The sequence below is a fragment of the Ursus americanus genome, chromosome 3 (genome assembly GCF_024610735.1).
Source record: "Ursus americanus isolate L20-20 chromosome 3, mUrsAme1.1.p, whole genome shotgun sequence".
Classification (NCBI taxonomy): Eukaryota; Metazoa; Chordata; class Mammalia; order Carnivora; family Ursidae; genus Ursus; species Ursus americanus.
The window spans coordinates 27,335,641-27,360,135 of record NC_142129.1 but is presented as its reverse complement, the minus strand read 5'-3'; the positions used below and the strand labels follow the sequence as shown (position 1 = coordinate 27,360,135).

General features: G+C 37.8%; 1 protein-coding gene across 1 annotated transcript in view; it reads right to left on the bottom strand.

Annotated features, from left to right (window-relative positions):
• Positions 1 to 2,861: 2,861 nt before the first annotated feature.
• The window catches only part of IQUB (IQ motif and ubiquitin domain containing), a 192,587-nt gene continuing 170,953 nt past the window's right edge, over positions 2,862 to 24,495 (bottom strand). Inside the window, exon 13 of the mRNA XM_087860852.1 lies at positions 2,862 to 3,229. Within this exon, the coding sequence (XP_087716978.1) occupies positions 3,119 to 3,229 (111 nt within the window). The 3' untranslated portion in view covers positions 2,862 to 3,118. The remainder of the gene's footprint in view (positions 3,230 to 24,495) is intronic.

Sequence of the window (24,495 nt, the reverse complement as noted above, 5' to 3'; positions counted from 1 at the left end):
ATGACACCCAAAATGAAAAGGCATTTGTGTGACATTTAGCAGAAATGAGGGAACAGTGGCACTCAAACCAGACAGAGATTGAAGGGAAAACTCTGGACATTTGTCAGTGGCTCCTTTCTGTGCCCTATTTTCTCTATTCTGGTACTTTCCTCACCAGACTAAGGTTTGCAGGACCCTCCTATTGTGGCCCGAGGCTTTAGCCAGGTCAGTCTTTCGTGGGTGCCCCTTATTACAAAATGGGTCCACCTTTCCTTTATGTCCAGCCAATCTCTTGTTCCACTGTCACACAGAGCAGAGATGTGATAGGAGAAGTCACTGATGTGAGCTACAAACTTCTCCAAGAGACACCAGAGAATGACACTCCTAATGGGAGACTTTGGGCCCCTCGGAAACATATCGTAGGGTGTCCTTCAAATTACAGCACATTGTTAACCAGGTCTACAATTGTCAAAGTGCTCCTCTTCTTGGTACAGAAAAACATAAATCTTTCTTAATACGTCACAACCGTGCTATGTTTGACCTATTTGACCTAAAGTGAATTATACCAATGCGCAATCATGGGTTAATTCATTTAAAACACGTTCTTCACAAATATAAAAATATTAGAAACATTATTCACTCATTCACAGTTATTTACTATGTGCCAGAGAGTTACACCACCACCTCATTTAAGCTTCAAAACCTAATACAAGGTGTTGGTATTATAGGTATTGTTATAATTATTTCTCTTTTACAGATTTGGAAACTAAAATTCAAAGAGGCCAAGTAAAATGTTCCAGGCACTACATGATATAATAATGATGTAAATCCAGTTCTTTCTGGTTCCTAAGGCAATGATTTTTTTTTGTACTATGACATATGTCTACCATAATGACTATGAATGTGACACTAAACACTAAATCATCAGATCTAGAATTTGTATATAGACACATGATTTGGTTGGCTTAGAAACTGAAGCTCTAGGATTTGCTTTTTTTATGCTCCTTGAGCCTTATGATTGAACATAACATGTGAAACTCGGGTCCAAGCATAAGCATAAAGAGAAAGAAAGATTCCTTCTGTATGTACATTGAGTACCTTCATAAAGAAGTTAGACTGTTCAGGATAAGTAAGTTGTGTAGACAATCAGTCTGAGGGGAATGGAAACCAGCTTTTATGTGGCTATCCTATATGCTTCCCTCAGCCTTGTCTTCTGGGTATCTCTTTCTTACGCCACATTTGTTCCCAAATTTGTGCTTTTCTTCAGGCCTTTCCCTCTTCCAAGAATATGCTTCCCTTCTCTATATTTAAATCCCACCAATCCTTGAAGTGTGACTTGTAGACTCATCTCAAATCTGCTGCCTTCTATAGTTCTGTCCTGACAATTCCTGACTTTCCACACACCCACCCAAGAGTCTCATTGGGCCAAATACATCCAAATAATCTGGAGTGCTAGATGAAGGTACAGACTCCCTGCCCTGTTGGGTCAAAAGATGGCTGCATGTTTAGATGGCTCCCTACATAGTTTTCACGCACACTAATATTTGAGAATCATTGACTTGGTATTTGTAAGATACAGTCTGGCCTGGAATAAACTGGCATACACTAATTACTATTTTAATAATACATGTAAATCTTAAATCCTCAGTAAGACTGCAAACTCTCTGAGTACAGGGGACATTAATTTACTCCCTTTTATGTCCCTAACAAGGTGCTAGGGACAAGTGAAAACTCCATGAAAAGTTTCTCTAAACTTACCTCAAATATAGGTAAATGAGAACCAATTAGCCTCATTGCTGATAGAGTATGGTTTATAAGATGAGCACTGGATGTTATACAAAACTGATGAATTGTTGAACACTATATCTGAAACTAATGATCTACTGTGTGTTGGCTAATTGAATTTGAATAAAAAAATAAGAATAGTTCTTCAACTGCGTATTAAGTTTGCAAAGAGATGTGGCTTGTTTAATGGGGGAATATTTGCTCCATCGCAAATGTACCTGTAAATGGTCAGATAAGAAAGTGTGTATACTCAGTATACACTTCAACTAGGAAAAAAAGTCAGAATGCTTTCACTGTGTGTTTCTAGTTTCATTCTTAGAATTTTTAGAGTTCAAAGTGCATGGCACTTTTAGTCAATTGTTATTATTACTATCAAGTCAAAAAATACAGGTCAGAATTTCTCCTCATAGTCATTTTTTTCTAAGCTTCAACAAGTCCCTAATTCTGACACTCACTCATGGTGCATATCCACTTATATATTCTGGTTACATTATAAATTCCATAAATTCTAGACATTGCACCATGAACGGTTTATTCTCTGAGTACTGTATTTGAGCTATACCCCCCGAATGAAAACTAAGATAATTTTTTCCCTCCCTAACTAGCATCTAGAGGTCATTTTCCTTAGTAATTTTTAATATTTTTTTATTTCCTCTGGCCCACTTTTGTATTCTTTAAGATGACAAATTTTCTTGATGAAAGTGAAACATACAGATGATGTATATAGTAAAATTTCCAGGCCCACACCAATTAACTGTATCAGTTTTAATTTTTGTTTCCTAATAAAAAGGATAAAGTCATTACGTGGGAAGGAAAATCTACCCTGGAGACTCCAGATTCCTGTGCAACTCTTAAACACTTAAATTGGTACACTGATTATTAACCACAACTTCAGTAATCATTCCTCCAATGCCCTGAAGTAAATGGCTGACTGAACATTGAAGATTGAACTGTGTCCTATGAGGTGAGGACCTGAACTCCCATGAACTGAGAAGCAAAGCACATTCCAAAAGAGGACCCATTTCCAGCAAAAAAAAAAAAAAAAAAACAGTTGCCAGAACACCTTAGTACTCCAGCCCAGACACAACTGGTCACACCCTCTACTTGGGTGGGAGGAATGTTTCCCTTTGACGAAGGCTGACCGTATATTTATCCTGGGCTCTCTGGGAAATGAAAGGGAAAAATTTAGGGATGGAGGGAGGAAGAGGGAAAAGTGGAGAAGGAGGAAAGAAGAGAAAGGACATTCTGGAATACTTGGCATACCATAGAAAAGAAAGGTGAATTGTCTAGAACTCTGTTTACGTCTGCTCCCTGCCCATTCCTCCCTCCCCTGCCCAATCACCTTATGTAACAGTCATGTTCCAGCTGTCTGCATACATGAGACAATATTGTCATCCTTGTGATAACCCGTAGTGTCTTCAGAGGTGAACCCAGGACTCCTGGATGTAGCAGGTATTGTCAGCATCTGGATGGGAAAGCAGACCAGAGTTTAAGGTGCTCTACTTAAAGAGAGGATTGCTTATGATTGATTCTAGGACTCCCTGCAGTGGAAGCTGAGGAGCCACAGAAACAGACCACAGGATCCCAGCTATCCAAGTGTTCAGTCCTCTTGTAAAGTCAGTAGGATTTCCTATGGTTCAAAGCAGGCAGTCAGAAACTGCTTTTGGGTATAGCCAAAGAGACCAGTTTGAAGAAACCATTGAGGTAAAAATTTTGCCCTGGTAATCTCAGTTCTGCTATGAAATTCACTATTGCTCACAGCCATTATGTCTGTTTTTTCTCTCATAGATAAAACATTGGCATTTCTCCCAACATTTTTACCACGAAAAATATTGTCCATTTGAGCTTGGAACATCTCCTGTCCTTGATGACAGTGAAGAGAGAAAGGGTTAACATAGTTCCTAACAGTGATTTCATTTTAAGTGTAGGAAGTAAGTGGCATTGATATAACCCAGTTGGCTGTCAAACTGACCCATCTTCCTTGGAAGTTATTTTTTACCTAAGTGTAGAATATTTCACACTATGTCATTAACATGAACACAGGAAGTTAGCCAGGCTGCCCTCTTGCAGTAATTTTCTGTTGGCATAGCTACAGCATTCACTGTTCTTCACCACATGGCTTTTATTATTTGGGTTTGGCAGCTTTGGGTTCAAAATGGTTGCTTATAGAGGAAATTCATTGTTTATAAGAAGTTAATGTGTGCCTTGTGACAGCTTAAGACCTTATGAAGAAAGATACCAACATTTATTCTCACAAGTTATTTATGCTTACATTTTCATCCATTTTCTTTAACCACAGATTCACAGAGGTACATTTTCAGAACAATATTTTCCTCTTGATTTATAAGATTGTGCAGTTAAACCACATTAATTTACAGACCATGAGGACACAGCTTAATTTATACTTTTGGCCTGGATAAACATGATATAAAATGACAGTGGTGAGTAGTTTAAATTCTGGGAGATTTTAAAAGAAATGAGGCTAATAAAATGGACCCTTCTAAGTGAGTGAATTGATGTGAATAAGATAAGGTGCCTCCACAAGAGAGCTTACCATCAAATGGGGAAGACACCACGCATACGGCCAAGAACTCCACATGGCTTAGAGCATAAGACATGTGCTGTGGGAGGGTAACTAATTCTGACTGCTCTGTTATCTTTCACAACAATCTCCATGTTCATAGTCCCTAAAATAACTAAGTAGAAATTCTCACAGTAAGAGTCTTGGCCTAATGTGTTTTCTCTACATTTGGGGAATCTCAGTATCTCTGGTTTGGAAAATTGTTTAGGCCCCTGTGACACATTGGTGCTGAAAAGCCCATTTGTTTGTTTGGTTTTTTAGCCCATTCCCTTTTTTTCCTAACTTATATATGTATGCATGTATGTAATCTCTACACCCAATTTTGGGCTCAAACTCATGACCCTGAGATCAAGAGTCACATGATCTTCTGACTGAGCCAGCCAGGTGCCCCTAGCCCATTCTTGAGTGGCTCTAACCATGGATGAGTCATCCCTCATTCCACATTTAAGTAACCCCTCACTTCTTTGTTAGATTCTCTTTCCTGAGATTGAGCCAAAATTTGTCTTCCTATACCTTCCAACTACTTTTTAAATTTTGCTTTTTGGGATCATTGGGCTAGTGGGGGTGGGAATCCAGCTATTCTTCTGCATGACAGCCTTTATATTCTTGAAGTCTTCCTTTGTCCCATTTGCTTCAACTGTTCCTCAGGTTTCAAACTTTAAGTCTTTCCACTATCCTGGGCACTCATCTCAGGTTAAAAGCATGAACTAGTTTTTTCTCTATCCCTGACCAATAGAGGTATTGAACTCTATCACCTGAGTTCAGCGCTCTATTGCAGATGCTGTTGGGCAGACAGGAGCAGTTCTCATGTGGTTCTTATAGGAATGCAAGCTGCACTACAGAGTCTGTTTTGCATTGTCCTATTACATTGCTGAAACATTTTGAGCTTACTATCCAATAAATGTTCAAAATATTTTTCTATGAGGTATAGCTTAGTAATCCCTATGTTGTCACACTGAAAAATACGGAAAATTTTCCCTATGAATTTCTATCTTAGATTTTTACACATTTTAAATTTCCATGACTTCTGTCATTCATCACATACATGCTATATACACATTTAATGATAGTACCCTCCATATTTTTATCTAAAATCATTGATACTATATTCAACAGATTCCTTTCTCCAGATACTTCCCTTCAAGTTAACATCTTTGCATTAGAAAGCAGCTCTTGGATACCCATTAACTCAGGTCTACTGAACTGTCTTCTTTTAGTAGACAAGTACTTTTAGTAAAATGTAGTCCATTCTAGAATCTGGCCCAAGATTGACATCATACTCACTGATGTATAGTTAATAGCAACGACTTTTGCCTTGTTGGTAATCGGGATGGCATTGTCCAGTCTCCTATCTTTTTTTTTTTTAAAGATTTTATTTATTAATTTGACATAGAGAGACAGCCAGTGAGAGAGGGAACACAAGCAGGGGGAGTGGGAGAGGAAGAAGCAGGCTTCCAGAGGAGAAGCCTGATGTGGGGCTCGATCCCAGAACGCCAGGATCACGCCCTGAGCCGAAGGCAGGCGCTTAACGACTGCACCACCCAAGCGCCCCTCGGTCTCCTATCTTTAAGCACAAATCCACAGTTCTTTAAAAATTTTTGAAATCTACCTTCCCAGAAGTTTTTGTTACACATCTGATTATGTCTACCCTCTACTCCTTGGCTACCATAAATGCCAAAAAGGACATAAACCATTTTTTCTAAGACATAAGTTACTCTCAACTTCAGTAAACAGTTCTTCCTCTATACTTTAAACTATGGTTTTGTCTGGTTAAGAAGTATTAGTAATTATACTTATTATATCATGGTTTTCTCCAAAGAAAGAAGGACTACCCATCAGTAATTACTCAAAAAATTAGAAATGTTCATACTTTCTAGAAAATAAATGTTAACAGTATTAAATATGTGTGAATGCATATATGTGACTCCATAAACTCCAAGAGATCCCATGTAGAGTTAGTATGAATCGAGTAGTGTTGGTAACCACTAGTATTTTTCCTCCCCACTCCTTCCTCTCTTTTCTCTTATAGGGATGTTATCTCCTGGGCAGACTCAGCATCAGCCACTTGGGGATCTTGGCAGAGGTCCCTGGAGAAGGAGAGAGCCTGGAATGGGAAGGACCAAGGCTGAGAGAGTGAATGGATCTCAGACCTTCCCCTCATGGGAAGGAGGCATCACCTGAAATTATAAAGACCCAAGCACGTACCTCGAAAAATTAAAAATAGAAATACTATATAACCCAGTAATTCTATTATTGGTTATTTACCCAAAGAAAATGAAAACACTAATTTGAAAAGATAATATGCACCTCATGTTTATTTCAGCATTATTTACAATAGCCAACATATGGCAGGAACCTAAATTTCCAATGACAAATGAGTGAATAAAGATGTGGTATATATGATTTCACTTTCACCATATGATTTCACTTATATGTGGAATCTAAAAAACAAAACAAATGAACAAACAAACAAAGAGCAGAAACAGACTCATCAATATGGAGAATAAACTGGCGGTTGCCAGAGGGGAAGGGTGTGAGTACCCTCCACCCAAAACCCATATTCTCTATATCTGATTTTTATTCTTTTATACTCTGATTTTATTCTTTTATTTTTATACTTGGAGCATTATTCTAAGATTTGGCCATGTATAAAATTTGTCTTTCAATGGCCAATTTAATCACTCTCAACTTCAACACTCTCTCCATATCTAAAACATTCAAGGCAGTTGTCTGCTATTCCCTCATCCCATACTTTCCTGGAAGACAATTACTTGATTTTCATCCTTATTGAGATATTCCCTTGGTCTCACAGCCTCGTGGTAACTGTTTTCATCTTAATCTTGCTGCCTCATTCCTGTTGGGTTAGCTAATGTATTATTATGATAGCTGATAGGTCAACTCTTTCATACGGGGAGAAGCACTCCAGTTGTTTACTAAGTAGATAAGTTCTATAAATATGTATTGTATCTGGATTAGTACTGCAAGTTTTAAAGTTCCTTCGATTTTTCCGCTCTTTCAAGACCTTAGCTATAATCTCCTACCATCATTCCTCATTGCCTTATTACTTCTCTGTGGGCATTCCCCAAATAAATAAATTTGTCTTTGTAGGCTTGATTATTCTCCCTTTAAAAATCAAGGATTTATATGATCTCATAGCTCTTACATTGTATATTTCTAGAACTGATTTATAGTCAAAGAATTTCTTTTCAGTATGTACATTAAAATTTTTCTTTCAAAGAAATGTAGAATTCTCAAAATTTTCTAGAAAAATATACAGATTTCTAACTTTTGATTCTGTTTCTCCTAAAAGTAAAAAAAAAAAAAAAAAACAACTATTAACAATATAAAAGAAACTATCCAAAGTCAATCCAAATAAATAGCCAAGAGATTTGCTATCTAAACAGCTTTGAGCAAACGTACTGCCATATGGAGCCTCAAGAAATCCAATCTATTTGGTACAAAGGAAACACTAAGATGATTTTACACAGAATCATTCATCTTTTCATAGACCCAGCAGTTTGCTGTGATCACTCATCCTGGAAGATGTTTCATAGACATTGAGTAAACTGTCTCTCAGGATTGACTTCATTGTCACATGCTTTCACTAATTATCTGGCAGCCAGTGCTCTGTCCAGGAATGTGCACTTTGAACTTGAGTGAAAGACGCAATTGGTCAAGACTGACTTGGAAGTAATGAAAATTGAGGTAAATGTAAAACTACTCTGATGAAAGTGAAGAAGATAATTCAATGGGGGAAAGAAGAGTCTTTTCAATAAATAGTGCTGAGACAACTGTATATCCATATGGAAAAAAATGAAGTTGCACCCCTGCCTCACACTATATACAAAAATAAATTCAAAATGGATCAAAGAACTAAATGTAAGAGCTAAAACTATAGAAGAAACATTGGTTTAAATACCCGTGATCTTAGATTTGGCATCCGTTTGTTCATTTATTTATTTTCCTTCATTTACCCATTCATTCATTCATTCATTCATTCATTCATGTTGTTGTTGGCTTTATCTAGTTTATTCTTTTAACTGAGATATAATTGACTTATTTATATTAGTTCCAGGTGTATAGCATAATGGTTTGGAATATTTGTATCTATTGAGAAATAGTCACCAGGAGTCTAATTAAAATCCATCACCACACAGTTACAAATTTTTTTCCTTGTGATGAGAACTTTTAAGATCTACTCTCTTAGTAATTTTAAATGTACAATACAGTAGTATTAACTATAGTCACAATGTGGTACATTACATGCCCATGGCTTATTTATTTTATAACTGGAAATTTGTATCTTTTGACCACCTCACCCATTTCTCCAACCCTTGACACCTCTGGCATTGTTTTCTTTAGATATGATACCAAAACCACAAGTAACCAAAGAAAAACTGGACAAACTGGATTTCATCAAAATTAAAAACTTCTGTGCTCCAAAGACCTATCCAGAAAGTGAAAACACAGCCTGCAAAATGAGAGAAAATATTTAAAAATCATATATCTGTTAAGGGTGTAGTACCTAGAATATATTTTTTTTGAATTACAACTCAACAATAAAAACACAAATAATACAATTTTTAAAAAATGGGCAAGAGATTTCCATAGAGACATTTCCATAAAGAAGATACATAAATGGCCAATATGCATACAAAAAGATGCTTAAGATTACTGACCACCAAAGAAATGCAAATCAAACTGTAATGGAATATTACTTCAAACTCACTAGGGTGGCTACAATAAAAAAAGGCAGATAATAACAAATGTTGGCAAGGATGTAGAGGAACTGAACCCTATACGTGATTGGTGCGAATGTAAAATCATGCAGCAGCTTTGAATAACGGTTTGGAAGTTCCTCAAATGTTAAACATGGAGTCGCCGTATGACCTAGCAATTCCATGTTGAAGTATACATACAAGTGAAACAAAACAAGTCCGCACACAAAAACTTACATATGAATGTTTACAAGAGCATTTTTTACAGGAATTTTGAAAAGTGGAAATGTTCCAAATGTCCACCAAGTGATGAATGGATAAACAAAATTTGGTGTATCCATATAATGGAATATTATTAAGTCATAAAGTAGAATGAAATCCTGATAATACTATAACGTGGATAAACCTGGATAACATGCTAAGTAAAAGAAGTCAGACATAAAAGGCTACATATTACACAATAACATATAGATGAAATGCCCAGGGTAGGCAAATCCACAGAAACAGAGAGTAGATAACTGGTTGCCAGGGGTTGGGGAAAGAGGAGAATGGAGGTTAATTACTAATGGGTCTGGGGTTTCATTTTTTGGTTATGAAATATGCTGAAATTAGATAGTGGTGATAATTGTAGAACTTTGTAAATATATGAAGAACCACTGAATTTACACTTTAAGAGTGAACATTACAGGGGCGCCTGGGTGACACAGCGGTTAAAGCGTCTGCCTTCGGCTCAGGGCGTGATCCCGGCGATCTGGGATCGAGCCCCACATCGGGCTCCTCCGCTATGAGCCTGCTTCTTCCTCTCCCACTCCCCCTGCTTGTGTTCCCTCTCTCGCTGGCTGTCTCTATCTCTGTCAAATAAATAAATAAAATCTTTAAAAAAAAAAAAAGAGTGAACATTACATCATGTGAATCACATCTCAATTTAAAAAAAGATAAAACGACTGAAAGTTACATGATAAATGTGAAATTATTTGAAAAGTATAAAAGCACTTTGTCGGCAGTTCTCAAACGTTCAGTCTTAGAACTCCTCTATACTCTTACCTAAACATCTTCCTATATGCCATTAGAAAATACAACTGAGAAAAATTTAAATGTTTAGCAATTTGTTCAAAACCCAAAATAATAACCCCATTATAGGCTAACATCAATAATATATTTTAAGAAGTCTAAACTTACTCTTCAAAAAAACTGTGAAATAATGGTATTGTTTCACATTTTTGCAAATCTCTTTAGAGACTGAAAACAGTTGGACTCTGCATTCGATCTATTGCCATATCATGTCATGTTGCCTCTGGAAAATGCCACTGTATACTAGTGAGAGAGTGAGAGAAGAAAGAGCAAATAATGTCTTTGTCTGATTATGAAAATAATTTTGTGGGGCACCTGGGTGGCTCAGTCATTAAGCGTCTGCCTTCGGCTCAGGGCGTGATCCCGGTGTTCTGGGATTGAGCCCCACATCAGGCTCCTCCACTGGAAGCCTGCTTCTTCCTCTCCCACTCCCCCTGCTTGTGTTCCCTCTCTCACTGGCTGTCTCTCTCTCTGTCAAATTAATAAATAAAATCTTTAAAAAGAAAAGAAAAGAATTTTGTAGACCCACAGGAGTCCCCAAAGCACATTTGGAGAAGTGCTGAAAACAAATATGAAGTAAATTATTGTTATTAGAAAGAAATTTGCCTTCTATGGGTGGTAGGAACTTAGCAGTGTCCATTCAATTTGATGTTGATAAAAAGAACTCTTCACATTCAGAGAAGACTGCTATTAAATAAGAAAATTATAATTGTTAAATCCTAGACCAGGGATCATTCTGTATGTTATGATAATCACAAACAGAAATCATTATGGATTGAGGTAGCCAGGGTAGGGTAGCTATCTATTTTATTGCTCAAATCTGGACACTTTTGAGAACAAAAGGGATGCTATTAATAATTACTCTGGGGCTGTCCCAGACAATTACATCACGTGGTCCCCTTCAACATGGCACAAACTGAGAGTTAAATGGAGTCTAAAAATAAAGATTTGAGATCTTTGGAGGGTCTGCGGAGAGGGTTTTGGTCAAAGGGAATGAATGAGGTGGCAAAAGGAATGGAGATTGACCTGAGTAGATTAGTTTATGGTGCAGAGGATTTTAGAAATCCTGAGAGCTCATAGAATCTTAAGATTAACTAAAAATTTCACTAAGAATTTTAAATACTTAAAGTAATCTATTTTTGAGTGTCAAATATTAGTTTGAGTGACAAGATGGTCTCTGTTAGAGAGAGATTTTATTTATGATTCTGATAGACTTGATGACTCACAGGCCACAGAGCTTCATCCCATTAAGAAAATAAAATGCAGTTGTGGCGAAAGTACCTGCAAAATTCATGCGTCCTCCATCACAGAGGAGGAATTACTTTAATTAAGGTGAGTGTCCTTCCCTTAAGCAGGGACTGCAAACTCAAATGCCTTTGGGTTCAAGACCGTCAAACATGAAAAGGAAGAGCAAGCAGAGAACCTTGGTAAAATCAAAAGTAGACGGCCCACTAGAGGAGACAGCTGTCCTCAGGGCCAGTTTGTTAGCATGAGATGCTACAGATCCCAGGCTGTCAGATTTCTCTGATTTAAAAAAACAAAAAACAAAAAATACCCTCAGTAACATAATCTTTTTTGTGAAATTTCCTGATATTTAAATGTTGGCAATGGATTCAGTATGATACTAACAGAATTGAAGGCATGAATATAATCCTGCTTATAGTTCTTCCAACTAAAACTCTGTCCTGTGACCCTTAGGATAGATCTATACCTAGCTAGCCACAAATCACAGAGTGTGGATGACTCAGAGAACAAATTGTCACCATTAATTAAGAAAGAATGTCAAAGTCAGGTCTAATCAAGAGGTCAATATCATCCTTGTATCGCAGGAGAAGCACAGTTTATTGTATATCATTGATAAGCAATCTCTGGAATATAAACTAAGTCTACCATGAATTATGCTTGGGAATGCACTAGCAGATATATTTATTATTCCAGCAGTAATATGAGTTAAACATACAGAAGCCAAACTGAAGTTGGACATTTGAGTTTTCTAATTCAAATCCTTCTATACAAGATGAGCAACTGAGCTTAATGGATAAAAGCTGACTCAAACCATGGTCATGCTAAGATAATGCCTTTGTCACCTCTCCATCCCACTGTAATTTAACATCTCATCATAATGTAAGACACAAACAGCCCGATAGTATATCCTATGTTCATTCCTTACTAGTAAATAATATACATTAAGAGTAACAAAATAATCTACTTTTTGTAGGGAAAAATTTGCAGTGTTGATTTTGCCCAATGTTTGCCTTTCTGACCACTTCTAAGGGACAATCCAGGACTTAAACACAATGTTCCCTTCCAGAGGAGCAGTATTTACTATAGTATCAGCAGGATTCTGCTACTTCAAGGAGACAGACTCAGACAGGCAGTGAATTTGATTATAGATCAGGGTCAGTGCTTTGAAAGTAGCCCCTGTGGGAGAATCTGAATGAGGTGATCTATGAAATCACCATACTAGCAGCAGCTTTAAAGAGAAGAAACATTAGTGCCTAAGTCACTCAGCTTAACAAAAAGATAAAGGGGGAAAAGGGAGAAAAGGGAGAAAATAAATTGAAATCCCAGCTGTAGAATCATTTACCTTGACTGATTCTAGACTGAAATCTTTGCAGATGCCCAAATGAACCCTTTGGGAGCTCTCTTTAGAACTTGGTAAAAACACCACCGTAGAAATTGGGGCCCAACAAGCCCTGCAATGGTGGTTTGCTGCAAGGCCCTCTGACCTGCACCCCCATGTGCAGCCTGGCTGATGGCACCTGGCAGTGAGCCCTGGCGCCTGTTAGTGTTGCTTCTGCTAGAAGGACCCACGGTAGACAACTTATCAGCCCAAGGAAATGGCTGCTTTAAGGACCAACTGCTTTGGTACAGGATGGGTACATTCTCCAATGGAAAGACAGAGGGATGAGAGACCTATAAATGGTCAACTCAATTTAAAACTTTTTAAGACATGTTTTTTTGTTTTTAAATCTGTGCTGTTATTTGAATTTCTGTTTCTTTTATTTCATCTAATTTGTGTTCTTTCCTTTGCCGTTTCTAATGCATTTTTCAGCTTTCTCTTTCCTCTGGTGGCATTCCTTAGTTCTTTTGATCTGCGGGTAAGACATTAACTGTCTTCTAACAACAGATGCCTGCATGCTCTCTCTTAGTTCTCCACTTGCCATTGGGGGGACTGGAACTCCTCCGAGGGCCACTGAAGTCTGCAAGTGGCTGTGAAACTTTACTTCTTTCCCTTTCATCAATCTTGAATTTTCCAGTGACCAAGTAGATCCCCATTCACTACAAAGTTCTGTAAAACGCTGAACTCACATTTCAGTTCTGGTTCCTTCCTGTCCAGCTTTCTCGTGGCTGCATTTCACCCTACCTTCTCTCATTCTGCGTGTGCGGCTACTAGGATTATTTATCTCCATCTCCACCAACAGCGCCCCTTCCCTTTGTGTCATTCCATGCCCGAGGTCCTCCAGCCAGATCCCATACATCTTGCCTATGGGGCATACTTAGCCATGAAAACTGTACGGGTTTGATACTCTTGATTGAAAAGAATTCTCCCCTTATCAGCTCCCCAAGTTGGAAGAGAGGCAGGGTCAGGTTATACTTAAACTTTTTAGGATTTGCTAAGATTTGGGTCATTGGAAGATTTAAAGCATAAAAGGAACTTAAACAGATAAGCATTTAAGATTGCCAATTTTGGCTACAGGTTTCAGGATGAGTTAGGACAGGGCCTTGCGCTTTCAAAATTTTAATTGTTGAATTCTCTCATTTCTCAACTGCTTGTTTTAATTTCTCCAGCTGTTAACTTTCAGTGCCTTGTAATTTTTAAAATAATACATTTTTTCTCTATTATGTTATCCTATCTATATATCACTCTATATATCCATCCATCCATCCATCCATCCATCCATCCATCCATCCATCCCCTAAAACTAAATATTAAATCCAACTTTCTTTGGAAACATTACTTTTTAATGAAAGAGTAGGTAGGGGAAAGATAAGAGAAAAGAAAGAGATGAAAGACCAAGAAAAAGAAAGGCCAAAATACATCTTTCACTAGAAAATATGTTGTGGCAACATTCAAGGAATTTGTCAAAATTTATTAAACTTCTTTCATTTACCAGGTCTTTTGGTCAGAGTTAGGGATATGAAGATTAAGAAGACGTGGTTACTGTCCCCCAAAAGCTTACATCATATTAAAGAGAAACAGACATGTGAATAAAAGCAAGAAAGTATTTTAGAGACTCTGATAAAAACCTCATTGGGGACAGTTTATTTATTTATTTATTTATTTTATTTTTTTTTTAAGATTTTATTTATTTATTTGACAGAGAGAAACAGCCAGCGAGAGAGGGAACACAAGCAGGGGGAGTGGGAGAGGAAGAAGCAGGCTCCCAGCAGCAGAGCCTGATGTGGGCCTCAATCCCAGAACGCCGGGATCACGCCCTGAGCCAAAGGCAGATGCTTAATGACTGAGCCACCCAGGCGCCCCTGGGGACAGTTTAAACACAAAAGAGGTAGTGGTTCAATCTATTGGGGGATTGGGAAAGGGGATGGAAATGCTTAGTATAAAGGAGATAACTGAACGGGTTTGCTAACCGTAAATGCTTCCCAGAGGACATCGAGAGGAAGGACTTTGCAGAAAGGAACAGAGATGTCAGGTGCCCCCAGTGGTAGAGATGCTTAGGAAAGCACTTGGCTGGAGTAGGTAGGGTATAGGTGGGGTGTTGAAAGAGGTGAAGCTGAGTGAATTAAAAGAACTATGTAAATTTATTATCTATTCATGCACGATATATAAAGCTCATATTAAGCATCGGGGACTATGCTGGAAGTGGGTATACAAGGATAAATAGCACATAGTTTTTGCCTTTGAAAGGCATACAATATCTAAACAATTTCTGCAATGTGATGAGTTTAAAATACGGATATGTAAGATACAACTGAAAGAAAGAGGGGAAATGCGTAACTCTGTCAAGGGGGTTGTAGGGAATAAAGGTCAGGGTGAAACAGAAGTGGAATTAGGAGCATTCCAATCAAAGGGTATAGCACTAAAAACAACGGCACATAGAGGGATTTGCATGTTGTTTAGTATGCCTGGGTCAGTGTCTGCATGGGGAGAATGGGAGGGCAAGAGGCTGGAAAAGCTGACAGAACCTAAATGGTGATGAACCTGGAATGTCAAGTTAAAGAATCTGGACTTCATTCTGTAGGCACTAGGGAGCCCTGAAGAAGTGTAACTAGGGGAATGCAATGACTGGGTTTACCTTTCAGAATGATTACTCTGGGCTTAAAGAGTAAGAAAAAGAGTGGACTTTACTGAAAGAATACTGGGTGATTCATGGAACCCCTGAGACAGTTGAAGAACTAGACTCTAGGCTACTTTGAAGAATGACACCCCAAATCATGCTCAGAACTGGCTCCATTGAAGATGGCCATCTGAGATATTGCTGCCACTGAATGCTATAGTGACTAGTCACTATATGTGTGACACACTATATGTGTGTCACACAATGCTATAGTGACCAGAACCAGACTTCTTGCCGTAATTGCCAGCAAAATGGAATATATAGAGCTTCCTTCCTCCTTTTACACACTTTGGAATCCAAGTGTTGCATGGAGGAGCCTAAGCAAAGAAGCCCGGTCTCATACCTGTGCCCTTGCTACTAAGAAGCCAGAGAAAGTAGATTTCTGGTATTTACTTTGGGAAGGCAGATTCCACAGTGTTGGAAATTCTCCAAGCACAGCAAGCCTGGCCCCAAGGTGCTTTTGTCATGGCAGACAGCCATCTCACCTGACAATAGAGTTATTGACAATATAGTTAGAAGCAGGTAACCATGAGAAGAATTTAAAACATTTTGCAGTAGTTCAGGTCATACATGAACTTTGACACCAACAGTGGAAATGGAAAACAGAAATCAAGACTAAATAGGTGAGATTTTAGGGTGTGGAATCTATTAAATCAGAAGACAGATTGGATTAGAGATCTGGGGAAATAAAGGGCCATGAGGAGCCTGCCGGGAGGGACAGGGAAAATGAGCATCTTAACTACAACTGGTAAAAACGAAGGGCAATTATATTAAAGGATGGTAAAAAATGAAAATAGGGGAATATATATTTTGACATTTCAAGGGTTTGTTTTTAGTAATCTAGAAATTTGCTTTTCAAATATTTTGCTTTCTAATAATACTGACCAAATGAGATAATCATGTATTTATAAAACCATGTATTTATAAAAAAAAAAAAAGAGTTGACACTGTCAGCAAGTTATCAGATGTTACTTTTTCTGTCATTTAATTCTGTCTAGGTCGTGGTTTACTTATTTAAATACATAGTCTGTGTCCCAATTTAATGTCTATAGAGAATATTTCTCTGAATCTTTTTGTGGTAATACCTACTACAATCTAACCAGTCTGGACTACAAGCAAAAGTGCCAAGAAGGATGAACTGCTTTGTCCCATGTCTACCATGAATCTTTTCCACTTGGGCAGGCACTAGGTAAATTCCTTGGGAGTGTCACTTTGGAGGGGGTGGTGATGGCTCTGATCTGACACTATCATCAAAATGGCGCCAGTGAACCTGCGCCTGGGCCATGTGGAGGCAAGCTAGGCAGGCACAACTTCCCTCCTGGCCAAACAAACACCCTAGAGCAGTACAAAGACTGTTATCTGTTGGCTGCTTCCTCAGAGCTCCCACAGGTTCCTTGGAATCTTTGTTTAACAAGCCAAAGCTCTTTGTCTTTCATCTGTAGAATTTGGGCAGTGAGAAGCCTCCCTTTCTTTACACTTAGTCCTAGGGAGTGTAGGCATTCACTTCCTCTTGAAAGTAGTTACTGAGTAAATAAGGCCCCTCTAGCTCTGAACAAAGATCTATCTTGATAAATTCCTTTCATCTAGACAGGTCTGCCTAGCTACTGTTAAATCTGCCCTTTGTGTTTGGATTCCATCGTTCTTATAAAAACAAAAAACAAATCACAGTGCTCCTGACATCTTGGTACTGTCATAAAACCTAGACAAGCGATTCTAAACTTACCAGAGCAATCTTTACTTAGCTGCATACAACATATATAATTTGTTTATTAAAAAAATTTTAGCTGTGATGTGACGGAACTGGGCTCAGGTTTGGAGTCACCAGCCTTGGGGTCTACAGATTGATTTTAAGCCATGCGAAGCTGAGCAAGTCAATTAGCATCTTTGAACATTATCTAAGAGACAGGACTGTTTTGAGGACATGAGATAGTTGTGGAAATACACTGTTAACTGCCAAGAGTTGCACAAACTGATGTGTTGCTGATGCTGATGCTGCACAGGAACAGAAGGGACATGCTACACTCAGGACTCAGCATGGCCCACTAAATCCTGGGTAATCTGCCACACTGAGGAAATACTCTCCTCCATAACCCTACTTTAACTCTGTCCTTTGGCCACCCACTGACCATGCATTCTACATCAGGGTTTTCACAGTTATTTTCTCTGCTAGCAATTCTCTGCATTCCCACTTGTATTGACCACCATTTGTCCATCATTCAAGTTTTAACATAAATATCAGTCCTTCAGATAAATCTTCCTGGCCACCCAGAGTGAGCTGGGTCTATCCCAATTAGACCCTCATAGTTCATAGCATTTTTCAGAATTATAATTTAACTATCATTTCCACAATTAATAGTATAATGTCAGTATTTATCAGCATACCATAATTTATGTGAGAGCAGGAGTGATTTCTGTTTTGTGACTGGGACCTAGTTCTCAGGTCTTTGGACAGTGCCTGAGATCTAGACATTACTCAGTATTTGTTGAGTGAAGGACTTCCCTGTTTTGCCATATTCTGATGCCTCTGGTTGTGAGAAACTTCTTCCTGATTTAGTTAAATATTCTTTCTTCACTGAGTGAATCAATTCCACCTGATACTTATTTTGGGTCCTAGGTAACTCCCAAATGCTCCCACAGTATCCTGTACTTCCTCCATTACAGATATTACTTAATTTACTTGCGTGCTGTTAAAAAAAAAATACTGATGTCCAGGCACTGACTCAGACCAATTAAACTAGAATCTCAGTTGGAACTCAGTATCATCATTTCTTGAAAGGTTTCCCTGGTGATTCTATTATGAAGCCAGAGTTGAGAACCACTGACTATTATACTATATCCTTATCAGCTATTGGCATGCCTTATCACTGCCAGGAGCCTCAGGCCTTTAAAAAAAGACTTATTCTCTGGATCTAGCATAGAACTTAATATTTTAGAGAGTACTCGAAAAATGTTTTTGAATGAATGGTTAGATGAATGTGTATCATTGGGGTAGAAGTAAGTACATATCAACACCAGACCACTCTTTTTTTTTTTTTAAGATTTTATTTATTTATTTGACAGAGAGAGAGACAGCCAGCAAGAGAGGGAACACAAGCAGGGGGAGTGGGAGAGGAAGAAGCAGGCTCCTAGCAGAGCAAGGAGCCCGACGCAGGGCTCGAACCCAGGACGGATCAGGCCCTGCACCAAAGGCAGACGTTTAACAACTGAGCCACCTAGGCGCCCCAACACCAGACAACTCTTACGTCAGATATGAGTAGTAAGGAAATGCTGTGATAAAGGCAAAGAATTCTAAGTATTACACCAAGGCATCCTCTACTGAGTGAAAAAAAATCTACAGTAACCTATTGTTGACAGAATTCAAAAAATTTTTCTTCCTTTCTTGGATAATACAACGGTATTTCAGTCATATAGAGATATTTCCAAAAATATTTAAAAGGTAAGCACATGCCAATAGGACAATGATAGTATTTTCTTTTTGGCACTAAATGTAGAGCAGCTGAACTGGATAGTGTTTGGAGGAGAAAAAAAAAAAAGAAAGTACAGTTTTTCCAAAACTCTATGGCTACGAACTGCACTCTTTTTGTCAATGAGGTTTTATCCACAATTTTGCATTCATCAGTAGTTTTTTTTTCTTTTTTAACCTCTGAATAATACTTGATTTATGGATATACCATATACCACAATTTGTTTATCTAGCCATCAGTTGGTGGACATATGGACTGTTGCCAGTTTTTGGCTATTGTAAATAAAACTACTACGAACACTTGCATACATGACTTTCGTGGACATATATTTTCACTTCTTTTGAGTAAATACTTAGAAATGGGATTGCTGAGTCATCTGTAAAGTGTATAATAATTTTAAAAAACTGCCATATTATTGTCCAACATGGTTGAATCATTTTGCATTCCTACCAGTGGAATGTGAGTTCCAGTTTTTCCACATCCTTGTCAACACTTGGTGTTCTAAGTTTTTGAAATTTTAATCATTCTGGTTAGTGTAGTGGTACCTCAATATGGCTTAAATTTGCATTTCTTTTTTGAGTAATGATGTTGATTATCTTTCATGTGCTTATTAGCTATTCTAGTATATATTCTCTCTGTTTAAATCTTTGATCTTTTTTAAAAAAATAAGAATGTTTAGTCTTCCTACTATTCTTCTTCTTCTTATTATTATTATTATTGAGTTGTAAGTATTCTTTATATTATCAATATAAGTTCTTTGTCAGATACATGTTTTCTTTCAAGTCACACTGATGTAAATTTTTGAGGTCAGATATTACAATACTGAATGGAACCACCTGTTGCCTGTCTGACCCAGCTTCAGGCTCCACACCTTGGTTTGTGTAGATTCACAGCACAAGGCTATGCAAACCAGAGCCACTCAGCCTTGGCAGTCCCCATGGCACTAACTTTCTGCTCTGGACATGCTCTTTTCCACTGCTCCTTACAGATGTCATGCTCCTTCTTGTGTCAGTGTGTGTGTCTGTATGCTTTTCCTCCTGTTGAAATACCCTCCCTCTTCTCTCCTGCCTTTTGGAATCTACATGTACTTTTAAAGACTTCCTTTATGTACTTCATCCTGCTACAAAGCTACAGTAGAATATATTGTGGTCATGTGCATAATGGTTTGGGGGTCAGACAAACTTATACTCAAGTATGGATCCTGGCATCGCTAACTCTGCCTATGGCTGAATTACATAACCAAGTTAAGAGTCAATATCCTCATTTATAAATTAGGAATAAGAGTATGCTGTTTTCTCTTTGTAAGTGGGAATAATGAAAAGGGTTGATGTGAGGATTAAATCAGAGAAGGCACACAGAGTCCCTGGGATATGGTGAGCACCTAATGCTCAGTAAATGTTGTTATAATGATAGTGATTTATAATAATAATTTAAAATTATAAGAAAAAAATTTTAAATCTATTTAGCCCACACTGATCTCTCTTTTCTCTGGGTTTCTATTGCATCAAAAGTCATTTCCACACAGTTTGGCCTTCATTGTTCTCTTGTTATTCCATAGGTGCAGGTTTTGCCTCCGCAATTCAATTGTAGACTCTAGAAAGCACCTAACACAAAACCAACTGCATAGTAGGGATGCTGTATAAACTTGCTGATTGGTTGATGGGTTTCACCTCCAGGCTGCTGAAATAAAACTCAATAATGCTGCTAAATGGAACAATTCAGATCAAGAGTAGGACCTTTCTGAATTCTCCGAAATCTAATTAAGTGAAGAAGATTTGTGCTGTAGCACTAGACACAATGTAGGAAGAGAACAATTAACGTTCTTGTTGGAATCAGAATGGAAGCCATTCCTTATATTAAATGTCCCAAACCTGGGTTGCACAGCATAACATGTGCTGTTTTCCTTGTAAATTTGAGGTTAGTATCCTTGTAATATCTATTCTGCTTTTGTAAACATTCATTTGTCTTCAGACTGATACTTCCCTTTCTGAAACCACAGATTTGTTTGCTGTCAACACGTGTGATATGAAAGCTCTTTCATCATACTGACGACCATAATTAAGAACATTCACCACATCCCACTGCAGAATGATCACAAAACATCCAGAAAACAATGAGGAATATAAGTGCAAAAAACCCACAAAAACCCACTTCATTTATTTGTTCTTTGAACTTATTATAAATGCTCCCACTGTTTATCTTTTAGTATATATAATTCAACATGCATAAAATTTGGCTTTAAAGGGATGAATGGGGGCGCTTGGGTGGCTCAGTTGGTTAAGCAGCTGACTCTTGATTTCAGTTCAGGTCATGATCTCAGGGTCCTGGGATTAAGCCCCGTGTCGGACTCTGCCCTTAGGTGGGGAGTCTGTTTGAGGATTCTCTCTCTCCCTCTGCCTCTGCCTCTCCCCCTGATTGCTCTCTTTCTCAAATAAATAGATCTTTTAAAAATATATAAAGGGATGAATGGGTCACCAAAAGCAGTTCTGGGAAAGTGAATTATAGCAATAGTTGAAAAGAAGGAAGTAAATGTCCCAAAGGATTTTGTGAGTGCTTTGGAGGGTATTACTCTCATTTTCAAGTAACCACGTATTTAAATTCTCTGTTCCCAGTCATCACTACTACAACCATCGACTATCTCCTGCTTATTCTGTCTTGTTCTGCTAGACCCACTTTTGTCTTCAACAGGCCTTCAACAACTCATTTTTGTTTTTTCTTTTAATCTCTCCATCCTTATCCTGGCATCTCCAAATTCCATGCCAACCAAACACCCTACTAACAACATGGGTCACATTCCTCATTAGCGTTTGCGGAGCAATCATTTAGTAAGCATTTACTACGTGCCTGATGCTGTTCCAGACACTTACACACATCACCACATTTCATCTCCTAATACAACTGTCAAGTAGTCACGCTCACTTTCTCCATACAGGGTGGTTGCTGTTGGGCAATTCGTTTATCCAGCTTTTATTGATTTGCTTGCACCCTCCTTACCCCTGGCCACACAAAACTTGAAAGTAGTAGGGTTTTAAGAAAAATATCTTTGAATTGACAGAAGAATCTACTAGGAGTTCTCTACTGCTTTTAATTTAAGGTATAATTTATCAATCATAAAAGTATAGCAGAGATATGAAGCATATTATTTATTCAATTTATAAATAATGTTTAATGCTTTATATAACTTTTTTAAAAACTCCTTGCAATAACTCTGTGTTCCACAGATGGAAGAGCCCCTGGAAACTAGGCAATACATTTTATCTCAATAACTATTCCATGTTATCTATTTCATGTGTTTATGCCATACTGTCTAACCTAATTACTTAACTAATTAGTAAGCTTCTTGATTTAAAAAAAATGGTTAAGGAAATAGATCTTGGAATAAAAATGTTGAATATTGGATTCAATACATACTATCTGTGTGACCTTGGGAAAGTTACTTATTACTCGGTGCTTCCCTTTCTTTTTTTAAAAAATCAATATAATGGTGATAAGAGTACTTACTCCATAAGATTGTTGTAAAACTTAAATGAGCTAATGCATGTAAAGTGCCCGGTATATTACCCAGAACATGGTAATCATTCCCTGCTAAAATTACTGCTATTATTATTATCATTGCTGAGCCTATAGTGGTTGCTTAATAAATACATTCAGTTGAAATTCGAAATGGTTCATCTTCCTCAAACTGAGGCCACTTCATGATTGTCATGATGACCTATGGGTAGATACAATTTTTTTTTATCCAGTTGGTATACTTATTAGAATTAAAAGGGATCCATTAATATTTATGCTGGGACAGTAGGCATAAACTGAATTTGTACTCTGGAAACCAGAGGTATGGTTATGGTAAATAATATCCTTAGAGAATGGTTTGCCATAGCTCAATTCAATAGCTCTATGTTCACCTTTTCTAAATTGGTTTTAAAGATCTAACCACTTAGCAACTGACTAGAACTTAACACTGTCTGTAGTTTTATTACCCAGTATGAATTACAATGCCAAATTATTAACTCTAATATCAGTAACTGTTAACTGTTTTTTATTCCTTGGTGCTTTTGTCATGGGTAGTTGTTCATACATGTTTATTTATAAGTGGAAACCTTACACAAAATATCTAGAGAGTCAAAAAGTGAATGTGCTGGGGCACCTGGGTGGCGCAGTCGTTAAAGCGTCTGCCTTCAGCTCAGGGCGTGATCCCGGCGTATTGGGATCGAGTCCCACATCGGGCTCCTCCGCTATGAGCCTGCTTCTTCCTCTCCCACTCCCCCTGCTGTGTTCCCTCTCTCTCTGGCTGTCTCTCTGTCACATAAATAAATAAAATCTTTAAAAAAAAAAAAAAGTGAATGTGCTAACCAGTACCGGGAAGTCCAGATTTCTGTCATTATTCATACATGATCATATCTATCTATTGCCTGGAAATATATATATCTTATTTTTATAGTCCTTCTCTCTATATTTTTTGGTCTTTCTGGCCTTTTTTAGATTAAATGATTCCTTTTTGGTAAATGCCAAATCCTGAAAAAAGGCATTTAAATGTGGTTTCCAGTTAGTAAAAACAGGCTGGGTTGATACCAGATTTTTGTTGGTTCTTGTCTTTATTCTAACCTAACCTCCTTTCCTCTCATCCGCATCCAGTTACTTTAGGGAGAATCAGAAAAAATTTAGACTATGAGCAATAAAAAATATAATCCAGATCATACTGCCTTGTTTTCATAGAATCATTTTCATTCCTGTCATACTGAATGAATAGAGCAATGAATTCTCTGAGTCTCCACACACAATTTTCCTAAAGGGATATTCATTTACAATGCCAAAAGTGAAAGGAAAACAAATGATTTTTTTCTCTTACAATAACCCACTTCAGAGAGTGCCAAAAGGACATTTCATTTTAATTAGTAATTTGTAAATTTTGAAAGATGCCCTTCCTCTCCCAACATCTCCGTTCTGTCCTGACTCCAAAGCTCACCACCATCAAAACAACAACTAAAAAAGAGAGCCAGTGAATAACAGCCTTTGTCTCAAACCCTGATTCTTATCCTTACTTTTACTGCTAAAGTATGGGGGAAAGGTAATTTTCCTTCCCATAACCAGCACTCCCTTGTGACTAGTTAAAGCTTTCTTTGGGGCAGAAGAGCATTTTGCAGGCCCATTATACGGAAATCAAAGATGGATGACTTGCACTTTCTTATGGTGCTCCATCAACAGTCCCTCTTCAGGGTCCATTGTGGCCAAATGCAGAGCATCCAAGGATAATGGCTGGTTTTAAGGCCACTCTGCACAAACCCATCTTCACCATTAGAGGCATAGCTCATAACTCACTGTACTCATGGTAGAATCTTAGCACTTGAATGCTTCAATGCTCTAATGATTTGTAAAGAACAGAATATCCAGGCAGGTGATACTAAGACCAATTGACAAATTGAGGCGAAGTAAACACAAATAAACAACCCAAATAGTCACCTGCATCCCCTAACTTTCTGTTTTGAGCATTATAAGTTATGTACTATATGCACAATTTTTGATGAGAGTGGAAACCCTCATTCTTGACCTTTGTATAATCAATCCTTCATACAGATTGTGGTATACAGTAAGGTCTAGAT